This window comes from Populus alba, chromosome 9 (assembly GCF_005239225.2).
Source record: "Populus alba chromosome 9, ASM523922v2, whole genome shotgun sequence".
Classification (NCBI taxonomy): domain Eukaryota; kingdom Viridiplantae; phylum Streptophyta; class Magnoliopsida; order Malpighiales; family Salicaceae; genus Populus; species Populus alba.
The window spans coordinates 12,246,708-12,266,375 of record NC_133292.1 but is presented as its reverse complement, the minus strand read 5'-3'; the positions used below and the strand labels follow the sequence as shown (position 1 = coordinate 12,266,375).

General features: G+C 35.9%; 2 protein-coding genes and 1 pseudogene across 2 annotated transcripts; 2 read left to right on the top strand and 1 right to left on the bottom strand.

Annotated features, from left to right (window-relative positions):
- Positions 1-1,395: 1,395 nt before the first annotated feature.
- LOC118032425 (uncharacterized) lies at positions 1,396-4,162 on the bottom strand. Its single transcript, XM_035037140.1, has 8 exons — positions 3,732-4,162; positions 3,397-3,487; positions 3,165-3,310; positions 2,832-3,075; positions 2,608-2,712; positions 2,289-2,471; positions 1,994-2,198; positions 1,396-1,883 (listed from the first exon to the last, which is right to left on the bottom strand). The coding sequence occupies exons 1-8, from the start codon at positions 4,160-4,162 to the stop codon at positions 1,396-1,398; spliced, it is 1,893 nt and encodes a 630-aa protein (XP_034893031.1).
- A 6,405-nt stretch (positions 4,163-10,567) lies between these two features.
- Positions 10,568-13,543, top strand: LOC118032423 (wall-associated receptor kinase 2-like; annotated as a pseudogene).
- Positions 13,544-17,741: 4,198 nt separating this feature from the next.
- On the top strand, positions 17,742-19,033 carry LOC140955928 (wall-associated receptor kinase-like 22). Its single transcript, XM_073411271.1, has one exon. The coding sequence runs from the start codon at positions 18,014-18,016 to the stop codon at positions 18,941-18,943; it is 930 nt and encodes a 309-aa protein (XP_073267372.1). The 5' UTR covers positions 17,742-18,013; the 3' UTR covers positions 18,944-19,033.
- Positions 19,034-19,668: the final 635 nt, after the last annotated feature.

Genomic DNA, 19,668 nt, shown 5'->3' with positions numbered 1-19,668 from the left:
CGGTTCTTCTTTAGCTACCTCAAAATCTAAAATTTTAAGGAGATTTCCAACGATGAGATGAAAATGATGTTACGCTTAGGCATTAGAGTTTGGCTTCTGTCGTGTCAGAAGCTCCATAAGAACCATTCCAAAGCTGAAGACATCACTCTTTACTGTTAAATTACCTGTCATAAGACGCTCACTATCCAGGTAGCCAAAATTCCCCTGTATTTTTGTGGCTATATCAGCTTCACCTGGTGAAATCAGCTCTGAAGCTCCAAAATCAGCTCCGGAAGTATGTTCATTTGAGATGAATTTGTAAACTAGTAAAGGCTCTTTGGTCTGCAAAAATAGTCTGAAAAGCTTTTGACCACATTCTTGTGATTGACTCGTAGCCAATTTCATGCTGAAATTCCTCGTTCATTAATTTGAGCCTTGTCTACTCCCTTAAACTTCTTGACTGCAAGCTGGGTGTAACCTGGTAAAACTCCTTTGTATACACAGCCAAAACCACCTTGGCCAAGTTTCTGATGATCATCATAATTGTTCGTTGCTTTTGCCACCTCTGACTCACTGTAAATTCTTTCTCGCTGACGCTTTAAAACCATGCCCCCATCTAATTTCTTAGTTCTCATACTAGGAGTAATGTGTGTGTATAGGGACGGATCAATTAATATATAATCTACAATCATGGAGAAAAACTTATAATACTGTTCATAGATGTATCTTTGAAGCATAAGAGGTGAAGTTATCTAATCACAAGAATCTCAAATCCAAATGTTTGTTTATAAAGAAGTTATTCTGCATTTTAAGAAATTCAGCATGGGGTAGTCGCTGAATCAAAGGATAACTACAGATTTACATGTAGAATCCAAGAATTAATGTGTGCTAGCTGTCCAGAGGGCTGAAGACTACCAGAATCTACTGTGGCGATACCAAAGAAGACCATCTACTTTAGTCCTGATAATATTGCCTTGATCAAAGTTGACTGTATTTCTAAACACTAAAAACAAATATTTTTTTAGAAAAGCTGCGTTACTTTAAAATGAGACAACCTTTCAAAACCTTTTCTTTTCTTTTTTATTTCTATACTATTCGGAGTGACACAATCTTTTAAAATATGATTTTCCAAGATTCTTCTTCAACTATACTATTTTCCAAATAAATTTTATTTTTCTTCAACTGTACTATTTCCGCAAATAATTTAGTACCTAATCATGCAATCTATCACAACTCCTATGTTATGGCGTGCATGCAATGCATAGACGTATCAAATCAACAATCTCCGTACTAGCTGAAACTTCAAACAAAAATCTGTTCAAAAAAAGAAAAACGAAGCAAAAATCATGACTCAGCTAAGTGTCTTGTAACATTAAATGACACGCTGAAACCAATTGTTCTTCAAAAGCAGATTTTCTAGCTAGCATTGACAGGCTTAGTAGTGAGTCCAAAATCATAGGGGAAGAGGGGATCGTAATGAGAGTCACCAACATTCATAGGGAGCTGATCAACAGTCTTGAACCAAGTCCGGGGCAGCTTTCCAGTAAATCCATAATCCCCGAAAAGCACATCTGCTACTCCTTGGCCTTCAGTGCCTGGCAACCAAGCAGCAACAAGAGCATCGATTTGTGACTCATAGGGCTCAATCACTACTGGACGGCCAGATACTGTGACCACAACGCACTTAACATTGCCGCAGACATTGACGATCGTACTTGGACCTGGTTCAGCTATGGTCAGGTTCAAACTGTCTCCGGCTGTCTCAGCATAAGGAGTCTCTCCGACCACAACAATGGCGTAAGAGAAGTTGTTGGACTTGACGAAATCAGCATCAGGGTTCTTGCTGTAGACGATTTCTGTGCTTGGATCAGCAGCAGCTGAGATACCACTTAAGATGGTGGTTCCTGCTCATTGTGCGATAGGACAAGTTCCATCAATACTGCTACTATTATATTTGAATTCAAGAGAAGCGTGCTTGAAATGGAAGCAAAAAGGAGAAGCATTTTAATTATACCAGCAGTGTAATTGTTGCCATCAACTCCTTGCCAAGTTGCAGTCCATCCTCCACATTGATAGCCCAAATTGTTGGCATGGCTTCCGGCTACAAGGATCCTAGATGCTTTTTTAGGGAGGGGTAGAACTGGAGCATCCGCGTTCTCTCCATTCTTCAACAGCACGAGTGACTTCCTCACAGCTTCTCTTGCCAAATCTCTGTGAGCCTGTTTTCATAGCAAGTGGCAAGTTTTCAGACAAATAAGTAATCTCCTGAAATGGGAAAGGAATGCTTAGATTCAGACATAAAAAGCTACCTGGCTTCCGAGCTGGTCAACCAAGGTCTCATCAGCTAAGGGAGTCTCAAATAGATCTAAAGTGAATTTCACTCGCAAAATCCTCCTGACAGCATCATCAATACGGTCCGTGGAAATGTAATTGTTATTTACTAAGTCAGTCACAATATTGATGAACTCGGTATGGTTGTATGGAACCATGATCTGAAACACATATGTTAAAGATTCAATGTCAAGAAAAGCAGTAGCTCTAATCAACAAGAACAAAAAACATTTTGTTTGACAAGAGTAGGCAAGTTTCTGCTAGTCTTCGAGAATAGAGAGGCAGGAATCAACTAACCATGTCAATTCCGGCTGAAATTCCTTTCAGAACTGATTCTGTGTAGTTTGAGTGAGGTGGGTAAGTAATCCTGTCAATACCCTCCCAATCAGAGATGACAAAACCCTGTGACGTTCAAAAAATTAAGGCAAAAGGTTAGAATTGTTTGCTTTTCATAATATTCTATGACTTAGTTTTGGATACATAATTGAACGAAAAACATCAGAAGTTTAACTAAGCAGTACCCTGAACTTGAGGATATCCTTGAGAACAGTCTTGACAAGGTAACGATTGGCATGCATCTTCTGTCCATTCCAGCTTGAGTATGAAACCATAACAGTTGAGACACCCTTGATAATGGAGTGAAAATAACCTGGCATATGAATGCTCATCAATCCATGGTAGCCAATAACAGTATTGTTCTCGTCAATGCCCTTGGTGGTGCCCCCATCGCCAACAAAGTGCTTCGCACAGGCTGCAACTTTGTCCCTGTAACAAGGTTAGCATTTTCTCAAGTAATTATCTGAGCAGTTAATATATATATATATAATTAAATGTTTAAATTAAGTCACACTTACTTTCCACCAACATAGGGAACACCCTTTCTGGAATCTGGAGGAACATCACCTTGCAATCCAGGTATAATCTCTGTCATCATTTCAACAACTTTAGGATCCTCACTATAGCTCTCATAGCACCTACCCCATCTGGGATCTCTACAAACCTGTTTGTTATACAATGATTAATATTTTATAATGATTATTCAGAGATATGATCAGATTCAAATTTTTCTTTTAGATCATTGCGTACCGCAATGCATGGAGCAAAAACGTAAGGAATGCCAGTAGCCCTAACTTCAAGAGCAGTCGCTGCTCCAATCCTCTTCACAAGGTCAGGATCCCTGAAATAAATGATTGTTAAGATCACAAATATATATATGAACAAAAAAAAGGCACATCTTTTTTTTTTTTTTTTTTGAGAAATGATTGCATAAACCTGGTCACGGTCCTGGTCTAGACAGTTTTCGTTCAATAAACCATGTTCATGTAAAACTCTCTAAATTCTTTGGAACAAGAAAAGGTAGTAACTAACATGTGTATGTGTGTAATGAAAAACATCATTTCGGAAGGTAAATGATATCTTACCTTGTGGCTCCAAGACCCACGTTATGGGGGAATATAGTGGCCTTATAAATATTGTTGTGCCCATGAACAGCATCAATCCCATAAATCATAGGAATTCCAAGACGACTAGAGAGTGAAGCATTTTGGAATCCATTAATCATATGAATCCAATCTTGAGCTTTGGCGTTAAAGTGAGGGGCACTTCCTCCACCACTTAGTATGCTGCCAATTGAGTAATCTCTCAAGACATCAGCACTTGCAACAGATCGCTCTATCTGTGTCATCTGACCAATCTTTTCTGCTAATGTCATTCGACTCATCAGGTCCCTTATTCGTACGTTAGTCGGCTGTTTCGGGTCTTTGTATTTTATGTAATCTCCTTCAGCTTGAATCATATTTGCAAGACAGCATAGCAGAAGAAATCCCACTAGAGGGATTGAAATCCTTGACATCTTGTTGTCTTTGAAGAAACTCTTAGAGACTTCAAAACTGTCAAAAGATACATATACAGATGTAATTGATTAAAAATAAAGCGAACTATAATTAAATAACATAAAAAACTTATTAATATATATACACAGAAAAGTATACAAGCTCATTACCAGAGATTCAATGTGTCTATGATAGGAGCGTGGGATTTAAAAAAAAAAATACTAATTAACCATTGCTTGAAGCACAGAAACAAACTGGACATACCTTACAATAACATTAACATGAAAAGCACAAACAAATATTTTTCATTCAATCCACACTCGACACATGTGGACAGAGTAAAAAATAAAGTAAAATCAAAGCATGCTTAATGTGATATTGTGATGATAATGTTGGAACTATTTCACAGAAACATGAATAATATCCTTGTTCCTCCTATAACAACATCAACTAGTACTTACCTGGTTACGTCCAAAACCTAGTAAGAGTAACAGAGGTGAACCCAAAATTTATTGATTGAAACAAAGACGTGGGGAGTAAGTGTTTGGTTTTATAATAGTAGTGGTGAGTGATCGTGACACCTTTTTCTAGCAGGATTCGGATAGTTTTGATAATTGATTTTGACTCTAATTCTATCAGATTGTGTTAAATCATATTTTTATGTAGTTGAGTATATTTTTAGATAATTATGATAAAAACTCCGCGATCAAAAAGTCTTTTAGTTTGATAAGATGATAAGAGTCCATTCCCATCTAAATAACTGAATAAAAAACTAGAACCTTGATTTCAAAAGTTGGATAACAGTTGCTGGGCTATCCTCCGATAGAGATATCTGTCGTGTTCCAGAGATTGAAAAGGTATACGAATCATGAGAAAATCATAATACACATAAATTAATATAGATCATTTAGGAAAAGAATTTTGTCGACGGTCGGCACGTATAATGAAGAGATTTGATCGAGAGAGAAGCTTTTGGAAAAAGACGTGTAAATACAAATTAGGCCACACAGACATGGTTGAATTTTATTTTCTAAATATAGATCGTGATCCTCCTTTTTTTTAAAAAAAAATCTAAAATATCAAAAGGATTTCCTAAGGATTAGTCCTCGAGGTTTCAGCTTTAAAACTATATATATAATAGATATATAGATTGCGATCCTCTCCCAAATTTTCTATTATTTTTTTCGTATTTCTCCTTGAGTTAATTTTGTATCAGGAAAATACAATCTCATGGCTTGTTTTCTCTGAACAAGAATTTCACAACTTTGTTTATGTATAACTATATTATTTAGCTTTGATTTTCAACATGTCACTCAAGAATCTGATTTGAGAGAGAAAAGGGGAAAGAAGAAGAACAAAAAAGAGGGAAAGATAAACGAAGAAGAAGAGAGTCAGAATTTTTTTTTTAAAATGTAAGTTTTATATTTTGGTTATGTATAACTATGTTATTTAGCTTTGATTTTTTGTTTTGTTGAAGATTAGAGTTTTGTAGATTTTATTTTGAGTTTGATTGATGAATTGATTGTAATACTACTTGTGATGGATTATTTAGTTGATTTTGAAAGATTTTAACTAAAAATAATTCTTCATTTGTGTTTTTTTATTGTTTTCCAAGTTTAATCAATATTCTTCTTGATCTTTGATGTTGAAATTTTAAGATAATTGTAGGAGTGCAGTTTCAAAATGTCATGACTTACATCTTGACATGATGGTGATCGTGGGGATGATAATTATGATGATGACGGACCTCGTGAGGCAGATTTGGAGGGAAGGGTTGAGAAATACATAGGTGTGACAGTGAAGGTATGTGTTTTTTTTTTTTTTTTTTTTTTTTAGAAATGAGGATACAGAATTATTATTTTGTTTTTTTTTTTTTTTAAAAGGGATGGATTGGATAGTAAAATAGCCTTTTAGTGCACTTCTGTTTATTGACATTGAAAAAGTGGTGAGATTAGGATTCAGCTAGTCTTGTTAAAAACAACACTCCGGGAAATAAATGCAAATCTTGTTTTCATTTGTAATTTTGCGCCCTTCTAGTAAATAGGGTGAGCAGAAGTATTTTGCCTACAGCATCTTCTATCGTCAAGAATATGGGCACGCTCAAATTTAAATGTGCTTCTCAAGTTGGTTTTGGTAAGTAGGTTTCATTTACAGGGCAAGGGGAAACACAATCAATGAAGCAGTTATCAGGGGGTCAGAAGACTGTGGTAGCCCTGACATTGATATTTGCCATACAACGATGCGATCTTGTTTTGGCTATTGGTATGGAGTCTAAATGTAGATTTTGCACTACCATCGTGCCCTTCACCTATTGCTGCCACGCATTGCAGGGAGTTGATCTTTAGGTTCCTGGAGTGGAAGTAGTTATTTATATCTAACGGGAAGCTGGTAATATTTAAATGCATCCTCCTCATCCATAATTGAATACTTGCTTGTACATCTGCAGATAATTTGTCCACTTAAGCTACTACTGGTTTGAATAATTTGAGTGACAGGAAGATTTTGTTGAATGCTTGAGTTTCTGGGCTGAACAATGGACTATCCAGGCCAATCAGGAAAGCTCGTCAGGAGGATGGGCCAACAAGAACTAGGGCTGTCGCGGAATTTGACAGTGTAGACAATGACATCCTACACACAGATGCGAATTCGACAACGCACAACAGTTTGTGCAAGTCATTGGATCGACTTGGCATGATCTTAAACTTGGACGAAGGATTGTCCAAGGCATGCGAGACACTCAAACAGATGACGCAACAAGAACTGACAGTTGGGGCTGTCAGGTGGACATGCAAAATATGGGTTAGTGACAGTTATTAATATCCAAGATCATGGAATAGGGGGCTGAAAGCGTGGAGGCTAAGTAGGGGTTGCTCTCAACCCACTAAAATCACAGGAGATCATGGGAAAAACTACCTCCTATTTGGTAGATAATGGGGCCATTATATTCATGAGCGAACATGAAGGAAAACTACCCATTATTTGGTAGGTAATTAATGTGCATCCACTTGAATACGTGGCAGTGGCAGTGGCAGGTGTTCCTTGTTTTTGAACTATCCTAAATGTAATTTATTAATCAATCAATCCATCCACCGAAAAGTCCAAAACATTAAGTTGAATTACCTTGAAGTAATCAGTGCGAGGGATGATGCTTCTACATCAATAACTTGCAGCAGTTTTCAAGTTGATCAAGTTCTATCATCATCAGATGTCGAACCTTTGGTCCCTTTCAAGACTTGGTGATCCATTAATAAGAAACGTGTCTCGACTCTGCAAGTTTTTTCTTTTTCTTTTTACCTAATGTTCTTGGATAAACTTGAGACCATTTGTTTCGGTATTTGTTTTGCGAAAATGCTTTAAGCCATCGCTGTCACTGTTTTTTCTTCTATATAAATCTTGCTCACATTCTCTTAATCTTATTATTTCTCTTCTCACCTTGGGAAAATTTAGCAAATCACAAGAAGAAATGGAGTGATCTTGGTGTGCCTAGAAGGGACATCTTTGAATGCATGAGTTTCTGGGTCATCCACTGAAGCAAAATGGAAACTGGTTTTTTATAGTCCCTCCTCAGATTGTTGCTAATGGCGCCAAAGGCTGGGATTATTGTCTTGTAGGCTAATTTATGGGTAAAAGTCCCAAGCTCTCCTCTGTTATGCTGGCCGGATGGTCCTGTAAAAATAATATTAAGATAGTGCAAGCGCATTTCAAAGAACGTAGAGAAATTTAGATCAAAACAAAACAACTTGTAAATGCGTAGAACTTTTCTAGAATTTTTATTCGTGTAGACTAAATTGTATTGAATTAAGGTCAATTCATAATTTCTTATGTTTACAGTATTGATGAGTGCAAGGATCCCCAGAAATACATATGTTATGGTAAATGCCATAACACCATTGGGGATTACGAATGTAAATGTTCAGTACTGGGCATGCATGGTGATGGCAAAGAAGATTGTCAAGGATTTGCCATGACTACCATTATAGCAGGTAAATGTCCTTTGCATTTTTCTTCTATTCCAGTGGTTGCTATGGCTTGCTTTGACTGCTTCCAGAGCTGCATCTTTCGTACCCAGAGAACCAATGAGCTCCTGTTATTGGATTCTGCTTTGCAAACATCCTTTATTCCTCCCTCTCAACACATGAGATTAGCATAGCCACTAAATATGGCATGGAAACGTTTCTGTTCAATAAATTAAGCTAAATTGTTTTTGATCGAAAGTATTTTTTTTTAATTAATTTTTTTAATAATAAATAAATAAAAAAAATAAATTTTTTTTTTCTTTCAAAAATTACTTTTTGAAAAACAAACTTTATGTTGTTAGATGACCGACCTCCTAGGCCATATGGTTTTTTTTTTTTGTGTGGCTAAAAACAACAGCATTTCCCCCAAATTCGGCGGCCCAATCTTGAAGAAGTTCACTTTATACCCATTTTCCACCCCAACTACCTTTCCACAGTGTCCAGCCCACAAAGTTCCTTCACCTTAGGCATGGTGGCAGGGACCTAATTCTTATGGCCCACAAAGTTTCTACCCATTTGATAACTGATTTGGACTCTAATTCTATCGGAGCGTGTTAAATCATGAGTGTGAGAGATGGATCTGAACCGTCTATATTTTTATGCAAAAAATCATGGATAATAATTTTATGATTAAAAAGTCATTTAATTTAATGAGATGACAAGAGTCCATTCGCATCTAGATAACTGAATAAAAAACTAGAACCTTGATTTCAAAAGTTGGATAACAGTTTGTGTTCCGGAGACTGAAAAGGTATAATAAGAATCATGCCAAAATCTTAATACACGTAAATATAAAATATCGAAAGGATTTCCTAAGGATTAGTCCTCGAGGTTTCAGCTTTAATACTATATATGTAATAGATATATAGATTGCGATCCTCTCACAAATTTTCTATTATTTTTTCATATTTCTCCTTTAGTTAATTTTGTATCTATCAGGAAAAGACAATCTCATGGCTTGTTTTCTCTGAACAAGAATTTCGCAACTTCTACTGTTAGAATAAGTTGAGGGTTTTAACTTCAATTACTGCCTAAAAATAGAGCAGTTGAAATTTAATAAATAAATCTGCATTCTAACACCGTTACAACATATATTGTACGCAATTTTAATTGTGATGTTTTGGAAACATAAATAGGAAAAGGTAATAATACCCTTTGAAGCTTAAATGCAGGTATAAATGAATAAGATATACCATGATAATTGAATAAAGCTTGATAAATATAAATAGAATAAAAAAAATAAAAAGAGGAAAATCTGATTTGAGAGAACCGGCAAGAGTGAAGAAAGAAAGAAAGAAAAAAAAAGAGAAAAGAGAGAAAGATAATTAAAGGAAGGAGAAGAGAGTAAGAAAAAATAAATTTAAAATGTAAGATTTACATTTTAGTTATGTATAACTATGTTATTTAGCATTGATTTTGTGTTTTGTTGAAGATTAGAATTTTGAAGAAGCGGCAGCATGAAGTCCATGGCACTGCAGTAGTGTTCAGTTACTTGAGGTCAAGGAAAGTCTTGAGTGTTTGACAGTGTATGATCATCTTCTACGAATTACTCGCATGTAATAAAAAAGGAAAAGAATCTTGAAAGAAGAAATTGTATGCATGGTTTGTCCCCTGCTTTGTTTCAAGAATAGTTGTTAAACATCCCTTTAGAGTAAAGACGGCGAGGGCTTGTTTGGAAACGCTGCAGTTTCAAAACGATTAAAAAATATATATAAAAACAGAATTTAAAGAAAAAGAATTCAAAAACCTTTAAAAACGCTTTGTGAAGAAGAAAACTAACACGCTTATGTTCATTTTCAAAGAGTAAATCTTCCAATGAGAAAACATACCTTGTGGAAAAGGGAACCTGGCCTGCAGAAAGAATAAAGAATTCCAAAATGGCTGCCTTTGTGGTGGGGCATCCCGGTAGAACAGTACTATTCTAAGGAGGGACTTTTCTTCTCATTGTCTGTTTCTCCACAACATTTGTTTTTGTCTTCAGGCCTCATTGACTAATGGCTTAGGAGGGATATTTTCCAGTAGGATTAAAAAAAAAAATACAATAAAGACAGAATTTTCCAAAAGAATAATTGGCTATTTTCCACAGACGTCGGTCTATATTTTCCAATAGGATGTGGTCACCATAAGATATCAACTAAGAAGTTGAGAGGTCGGAGTAAGAGCATCACAAAAAGAAGAGTGGCTGAAAATGACGTGGGAAAGGTGCTGCCAAAGCTCCCATGTCCACGTTAAATCTTTCCCATTACTGAGATAATTAAAGATATCATTTAGTAATTTTGGGGTATAGTGTATTCTAAGGAGGGACTTTTCTTTTCCCTGTCTGTTTCTCCTATTGGTTTCTTTCACATCATTTATTTTAGTCTAATTACATCACATTTGGGTTAATTTTGAATTACTATTGAAGAAAGATCAAAGAAAGGACACTCAAGACTTCATTGACCTGATCATCTCGGAATTGGTCATATGATGAGTGTTTTCTGTCAGTCTCTCTTTGCTATATATTGTCTACCAGGAAATGAAGCTGCACAATTCAAAATTAACGGGAGAGAGTTGGTTTGGAGAAGGAGCTTCTTTGTATACATATATTAAGTTGGGTGGTGGTGTATAGAAAATGATACTTCAGAGGAGGGTGTTTTTTGCTGATGATGTTGCTGCTAGTGGCTGCAGTAACAGGAGCAACAGCAAATCCAGATGTGAGAGATGGCTGCCAAGAAAGGTGTGGGGATGTTATTGTTCCTTACCCGTTTGGGATTGGGGAACCAAGATGTGCCATGAATGCAAACTTCTTTCTAGATTGCAATTCCACTGATGAAGTACTGTGGTTTGGAAAGAACATGCCTGCTCGCAATATATCATTGCTGAATGGCACAGTCACTGCAGGAATATTTTATATATCGTTCGATTGCTATAACAAGTCAGGGCTGCGGGACAGGCATTTCAATTCGTATATTACACTTGGACCAGCCTACACATTTTCAGACTCTCGAAATATGTTCACAGCAGTTGGTTGTGATACCATTGGCACGGTGACCAACAAGGAGGGGACATTCGGGGCGTCTTGTCTCTCTTTATGCACTAGAAATGTTATCATGTCAAAGGATAATCCCTGCTCAGGTTCTGGATGCTGCCAGACCTCGATTCCCAAGGGTCTCAAGTCTCTGGATATTACCATTGGGAGCAATTACAACCACACGAATGTTTCCGAATTTAACCCCTGTGGCTTTGCATTCCTTGAGGACAAAGACTCCCTTGACCTGTCGGATTGGCCACTCTCTCGTACTCCAAAACTTAATCATACATCAAATGTTGTGATCGAATGGGTAGCTCAAAACGAGACATGCGAAGGGGCTCAGGCCAATAAGAGTTCATATGCTTGTGGCATCAATACAAATTGCTATTACTCTGATAATGGTCAAGGATATCGTTGCGCATGCAATACAGGATTCGAAGGAAACCCATATCTTGAACAATGGTGCCAAGGTAAAGCGACAGATGCCTTGAGTAGTTTCGTAATTGAAATTAAAAGATTGTTCATTCTTATTCTCAGATATTGATATTGAAACAAAACAACTTCTAAGGTAAACTCATAATTTGTTATGTTTGCAGATATTGATGAGTGCAAGGATCCCGAGAAATACACATGTCATGGTAAATGCCACAACACCTTTGGGGATTACGAATGTAAATGTTCACTTGGCATGCATGGTGATGGAAAAGTAGGTTGTCAAGGATTTGCTATCACTACCATTATAGCAGGTAAATGTCCTTTGCATTTTTCTTCTATACCAGTGTTTGCTATTGCTTGCTTTGACTGCTTCCAGAGCTCCATCTTTAGTACTAAGAGAACCAACAAGCTCCTGTTATTGGATTCTGTTTTGCATACAACCTTTATTCCTCCCACTCAACACATGAGATTAGCATAGCCACTAAATATGGCATGGAAACGTTTCTGTTCACGAGATTCATCTGTTTTCCATTGATTTTCTGTATGCAGTCATAGGCGCAATAGTTTCCCTGGTGATTATTTGTCTATTGATCTTCATGATCTTGAGTAAAAGAAGAAAGGACAAGAACTTCAGAGAAAATGGGGGAACGGTTTTAAAGCATCAAAGAGTAAGGATTTTCAGTGAGGCAGAGCTGACAAAAGCAACCAACAATTATGATGATGATAAAAAACTCGGGGAAGGTGGTTTCGGTTCAGTTTACAAAGGAGTTTTAGAAGACACTACAGCAGTTGCTGTCAAGAAGTCCAAGGGGGTGGACAAAGCTCAGATGAACGAGGATTTCCAACATGAAATCTGCGTTGTTTCACAGGTCAACCACAAGAACGTGGTAAAACTCCTGGGCCTGTGCTTGGAGACTAAAGTGCCATTACTAGTTTACGAGTTCATCTCAAATGGAACCCTTTTCAAGCACATCCATGACAAAAGGTCACAGGTATTGGCTTCCTGGAGCAATCGTCTGAGGATTGCATCGGAGGCTGCTCTTGCGCTTGATTATTTGCACTCTCTAGCAGACCCTCCAGTTATTCACGGAGATGTCAAGTCGGTGAACATTCTATTAGACGATAATTACACGGCAAAGGTAGCAGATTTTGGAGCTTCGGTGCTTATTTCTCCAGGCCAGACCAATATTTTAGCCACGAAAATACAAGGAACTTTCGGCTACCTGGATCCAGAGTATCTTATGACGGGTAATTTAACTGAAAAAAGTGATGTCTATAGCTTTGGGGTAGTTCTTGTGGAGCTTCTCACAGGAGAGAAGCCGAACTCAAATGCCAAGTCAGGAAAGAAACGGAACTTTATTCAGTACTTCAACTCAGCATTGGAAAATAATGATCTTTTTGGGATTTTGGATTTTCAAGCAGCTGATGAAGCTGAGATGGATGAGATAGAAGCTGTTGCTGAGCTTGCTAAAAGATGTCTGAATAGCATAGGAGCAAACCGCCCATCCATGAAGGAAGTGTCAGAGGAGCTTGCTAAGCTGAAATCCCTTAATCAGAAATCATGGACCCAGCAAAATAGCGATGAGACAGAGCACTTGCTAGGCCAATCATCACAATCTTTCCGCAACAACACAAGTCCTTCCACGAGTCAATCCCAAACTGTCATATCCTTCGAGATTGAAAACTTCACCAATAGCATTTAAAATTGGTATTTGCCGAGGAAAAAAGCTGCACATTCAGAGGGCCAAGAAATTGTTGTCAAGCGTGTACTTAATAGGTTGTTTGATTAAGTTGCAGCTTTATTGTTAGTGATTGAGTATTATGGTCTCTATAATCATGCAAACAAACAAGTTTTTGGATTTATTCTTTTTTTTTTTTCATCATGTAAAGTAAAAATTATGGGTTTATACAAGATAAAGATTGATAAGCATGTTTTTATTTCTTTTACTCTATGCTTTTTAATGTATTTTGAACTTATATGAGTTTATTGGAAGTTATTTTTATGAGTTTGGCATGCAGAAGAGACTTCGTAAATTAATCATTAAAAAATTAATAAGAATTTCTGCATTTTATGCTTTGGACCTAGCTTCTTGTGACAGTTTTTTTCACCAAGTTAGAGTTCCCAAATGAGAACATGAGTTTAATCTAAGTTGAAGTACACATGTCAAGCTTTCCAGGAATGTATCATGGGCAAAAACTCGATCTCATTTGGATATCTAATCAAACCTATAAACTCGGGTCAAAATTCTACTCACAGCAGGATTCTCTGCTTTCACACTAGATATTCAAACGAGAATATCTTGAGCTTCAGATATCAAAATCAGGAGATTCAAAGCCCAAATTCATCTACACATCTAGTACTACAACTTTTATGAGGGATTCCAATTCAGCTAAAATCATTTTCAATGCCAAACTCCAGACACAATCTGAAGGACGAGATGGGTTTCCTACTCTGATAAGGAAACCAACAGTGTCGAGCATCCTACTACAACTGATAATCTGATATAAAAACAGTGGGCCTTAGGACCCAAGAAAGATGCATATCAAGCCTTTAACACACTATGAATGAATGAATACAACTATGATGGTTGGATATTACAAGAAACCAAGTAAAAAAAAAGTCTAAGTTGTAGCAGAGTTGGAATTACAACAGAATTGTTACAACAACAGAATCAATTTTCAACACAAAAATCTGATAGATTTATCCAATCTTAAAGACTAGATAAAGAAGGAACGAATTTAGCATCATGAAGAACCCTAATTAGTCTAAGAATCCTTAAGATTTCAACAACAAAGGGGGAGGATAAAGAGAGCAGAACACAACTAAAACATGATCCGAAAAACATTCATATCTTCTCTGCTTTTGTCAATTTTCCAGCAACTATGAATTAAACTCTTGAATTTGGTTCAAGAGGGATATACATCATCTCCATTAACACGTTGTGAGAAGTAAAGTTATCATTGTAATTCTTTCGGATTCAAGTATTTATGTTTTCTTGTTCAGAATTATGTTATTGATTGTTATTCAAGCTTATTGAATTGTTTTGAGATGCCATGTATGCTTTCTAGTTTCTTTCAATCTGTAATTATTGTTAGGAACTAAAGTAAAAAGCAAAAACAATTAATTTGATTTTTGCAACTCTTATCTTGATTTATTAGGGAAGAATAAACTAAGTTAAAATTGTTAAGCTTTTGAATGTTTGCTTAGAATAAGTGCGTAGATTTTATTCCTAATACTACTGCCAAGTGAATGTGTCACGACCCGATTCCTGGATCCATGACCGGCATATAGGCAAGGTTCCCCTTCAAGGTTCCATACCTATGTGAACCCAAACTTACATACAAACTTATCCTTCGAATAACTCAATCAGAGTTCAACATAGCACTAATAACAAAAATAACTTCATAATAATTTGATTGTCTTAATACGAGAGTTAATACAAATTCATAGTTGCAGAGCACTAACTATATATATTTATATAAAGTACTAATTTCAACAAAAGAGCAGGTTCTGAAGGTTCAACAAAAATAACCCGCTAATAAGCTATAAGCTTGAAAAGATAAATAATGAGAGGGTAAGTTTCATAACTCAATAAATAGATAATGTTTAACGTACACACACAGGGTTATACATCAATGAGAAATATATATACAATTATGGCTTAGGTTCTAATAAGAAGGTCTCTCAAATAGGTCATAACAAGAATATCATAAGGTAAAGCTCGTTAGAAAATCAAAATGCAATGAGCATGAGGCTCCGTACTGTGGGATGATCAGTCCAAACAGGTTGGTGAGAAATTGATTAGAGAGCTTTTCTTAATTAATATACTCGTAATCTCATCAATTTCCCTCGACTTTAAAAGATATCGAATTTATTTGCTTGATGTGAAAGAATATTTATTTTACTTCGATGATCAACATATTTATAGAAATAGATTTATGGATCTTGAACTGATTTAACGACATTTCAATTTATTATTTTTAGAATTATTGCTTCTTGAATTTTTCATTCAAATCCCCCGTTCTTTCTCATTTTGGTATACTGTAAGAAGATTAAACAAAATTTCTTTTGAGTTCAACTTAGTTTTCATGATTATACTATAAATTTATTTTGTTTGTGGTAATTAAATCAGAATTATATATTAGTAGTTTCAACAACCGATCAAAGATCATAATAAAGCAATCAATTTACCTTGCATGGTAGGTTTTTCTGAAGGACTTGCATTATCATGGAAAGTGAGTGATGATTTGCCTAGCAAATCTCTATCTCTTCACTGTTTTTCTGATCCCGCAAGTCTTCATGGAGTGCTGCTATATATACATCTTTTTTGCAAGCTCAGGAACGAAATCTAGGAATAATGTTTTTTTTTTTTAAAAAAAAGCTAGGACAAAACCTTTTTGAAGATGCTCAACCATTAAAATTTTATATAAAGCTTTAGAAATGAAAAAATTAATTTTTTTTCATAAAAATATAATTTTTTAGAAATAAGAAAATTTCAAAATTGCTTATTAATTAACTTGTTTTTGCAATATAATAATGATTAATGACTCAATAGTATAATATGTATAGATATTCATATCTATTATATTTATAATTTATAGATTTTTTATAATTGATGAAAATATTCTTTTACATATAGTGACATATTAAAGAGTAGGGTTATAAAAATTGTTTAGGAACACGTACAATTTATATTCAAAAAGAAAATAGAAGTTTTTGTTGATGTTTCTTATTATTTTTCTTTTTATTAATGCGGGTTATACCATCTTCCCAAGAGACTATTAATGTGAACATGACCAATCATGAATTGTTATTGTTATTATTGCTATTATTATTATTTTTTGCCTTGAGAAATGCAGTTGTTATTGGAGTCTTGTTACTGGTTATCGGTATTTGGTGGCTATACAAAATCATGGAGAAAAGAGCATCAAACTGAAACAAAAGTTTTTCATAGTTGATTCCATTAAAAATATCAAAATTATTCTAAACCCAAATTTATTTATCAAGCCCATGCCAAATTTACTGTTTATAATTCAAAAAATAAAGAATCAGAAAAGAACTTATCTTGTTATCAGTCCCATAAATAGCCCCAAAACAAAAAGCCTTCACATCCAAGTTTAAGAAATTTCCCAGAAAAAACTCCAAAAGTCACCTGCTTGTTTAAACATTATTTTTCTTTTATTTTAGTAGATAACTTTTATTTTTTTTTATTATTTTAGAAATTTTTTTCCTATACTTGGGTTATGAATTGTTTTGGGCTCATTGATGATCTTCAGGCCTTTTATATCTATGGATCTTACAACCCATCTTCCAAAAATAAATTAAAAGTTTTTGCTTTTGATTTTTTTTTTTATTATTATTTTAAAAGAAAGGAATGCTGGTTATACCATCTTCCCAAAGACACTTAATGACCAATCAAGAATTGTTTTTTTTTTTTTTTTTTTTTTTTGAGAAATGCAGTTGTTGTTGGGGTTGTTGGAGTGTTGTTACTGCTCATTGGTGGCTGGTTGCTGTACAGAATCATGGGGAAAAGGAAGAGCATCAAACCGAAACAGAAGTTTTTCAGACAGAATGGTGGTCTATTGTTATCTTTTTTCTTCTTTTTATTATGAAGAGGATGTTTGAACTCAAGATGTTTTACGTGAGAAATGTTACTAACATGAAATGAGTTGTGAGTCGTAGGCTCTACGAGTCCTCCTTGTTGAATCATGCGAGACCTGCTATCAAAATTGATGAAAGCAGGAAAAACAAAACAGTTGCGTGGTATGCTTCTGACAGCCACAGACTGGTGAAAAAAATTGACAATTCATGGAGTCACTCCTGATGAACGTCTCCTCCTGTATCTGTACTGACCATTTTCAAGATTAATCAAAAGAAAAAGCGGAGTTATCAGTGTCACACTGAGGAGGAGGCCCTCTCTCTGATTACGACATTCTTCAATTATCATTGTAATATGTCCCTGTCATATCTGTAGAAAATAAAGGTACCCACTTTCCGGTGTCCCCTTTATTTTTTTATTTTAATCTTTTTCAACTGATAGACACTGATTTTCATCATCACAGGACCTCCAAGCCACCATAGGCTTTAAGCCCAGTTACTCTCTGATTATATTACAATAGAAATATCAGGGTAATCAAAACCCAGCAAAGTGACAGTATTTCTTGTCAAGGCATTCAAGATTACTCGAAAAAAAGTGTAGATATCGAATGTTTTTGTATTTGCTATTAGATTTATTGTTTTACTTGGAAATCATAATTTTCTAGAGTTACAGCAACAATTATCCTCAGGTGATCAAGGTGGTAATTCCAAAACCAAAGTATTTAGCTCAGAGGAGTTGGAAACTGCCACATATGGTTTCAATGTGAATAGGATACTTGGTCAAGGTGGCCAAGGTACCGTGTACAAAGGGATGCTAGCAGATGGAGTAATTGTTGCTGTCAAAAGATCCACAATGGTGGGTGAAGAAAACCTTGAAGGATTCATCAACGAGGTCTGTATTCTTTCACGAATCAACCAAAGAAATATAGTCAGGCTACTCGGTTGCTGTTTGGAGGCAAAAGTTCCTCTTTTAGTTTATGAATTTATTCCTAATGGAACTCTTTACGAGTATCTCCATCGCCAAAATGAGGAGTTCCCTTTATCATGGGAAATGAGATTACAGATTGCTGCTGAAACTGCCGGAGCACTTTGCTATCTTCACTCAGCAGCTTCCATTCCAATTTATCATCGCGATATAAAGTCCACCAACATACTCTTAGATCACAAGTATCGAGCAAAGATTGCTGATTTGGGGACTTCAAGATCACTCTCTGTTGATCAAACTCATTTGACGACTAATGTGCAAGGCACCTTTGGTTACTTGGACCCAGAATACTTTTGGTCCAGTCAGTATACAGATAAGAGTGATGTTTATAGTTTTGGAGTGGTTCTTGCTGAGCTCTTAACTAGACAAAAAGCAATTCTTACAAACGAGTCACAAGAACGCAAAAACTTGGCTGCACATTTTGTTCTTTTGATGGAAGAGAACAGAATTTTTGATATTGTTGATGCTCAAATTAAGGAGCACTGCCCCAAGGAGGATGTCATCGGTGTAGCTAATATTGCAATGAGATGCTTGAATTTGAATGGAAAAATGCGACCGACAATGAAACAAGTCACATCAGAGTTGGAGAGGATCATTCAATTGTCACAAAATAACGAAGAAGCTGAGAGCATCACGGCTCAAGCAATCAGTGCGTGGGATGATGCTTCTACATCAATTACTTGCACCAGTTTTCAAGTTGATCAAGCTCTATCATCATCAGACGTCGAACCTTTGGTCCCTTTCAAGACTTGGTGATCCATTAATAAGAAACGTGTCTCGACTCTGCAAGTTTTTCCTTTTTCTTTTTTCCTAATGTTCTTGGATAAACTTAAGACCATTTGTTTCTGTATTTGTTTTGCGAAATGCTTTAAGCTATTGCTGTCACTGTTTTTTCTTCTATATAAATCTTGCTCACTTTCTCCTTAATCTTATTATTTCTCTTCTCATCCTGGGAAAATATAGCAAATCACAAGAAGAAATGGAGTGATCTTGGTGTGCCTAGAAGGGACATCTTTGAATGCTTGAGTTTCTGGGTCATCCACTGAAGCAAAATGGAAACTGGTTTTTTATAGTCCCTCCTCAGATTGTTGCTAATGGCGCCAAAGGCTGGGGTTATTGTCTTGTAGGCTAATTTATGGGTAAAAGTCCCAAGCTCTACTCTGTTTCTGCTATGGCAAGCACCCTATGGTGGCCGGATGTTCCTGTTGAAGTTTACTATGGACCGAAAGGTCATTCCTGAGATGTGATATAATTTTGATCCCGGTGATTTAGGACGTTCCTAGACCACTTCAACGTAGCATTTAATTTGGACTTTGTGATTGTCTGTCTTAGGTTCACTTATTGAAGGACTTGCATTCTCATGGAGAAGAGTGATGATTTGCCTGGCAAAGATTAGATCTCTTCACTATTTTTCTGACCCCACAAGTATTCATGAGGTGCTATTAGCCTAGATACTTACTTCAAGCTTGGCCTTTTTACAT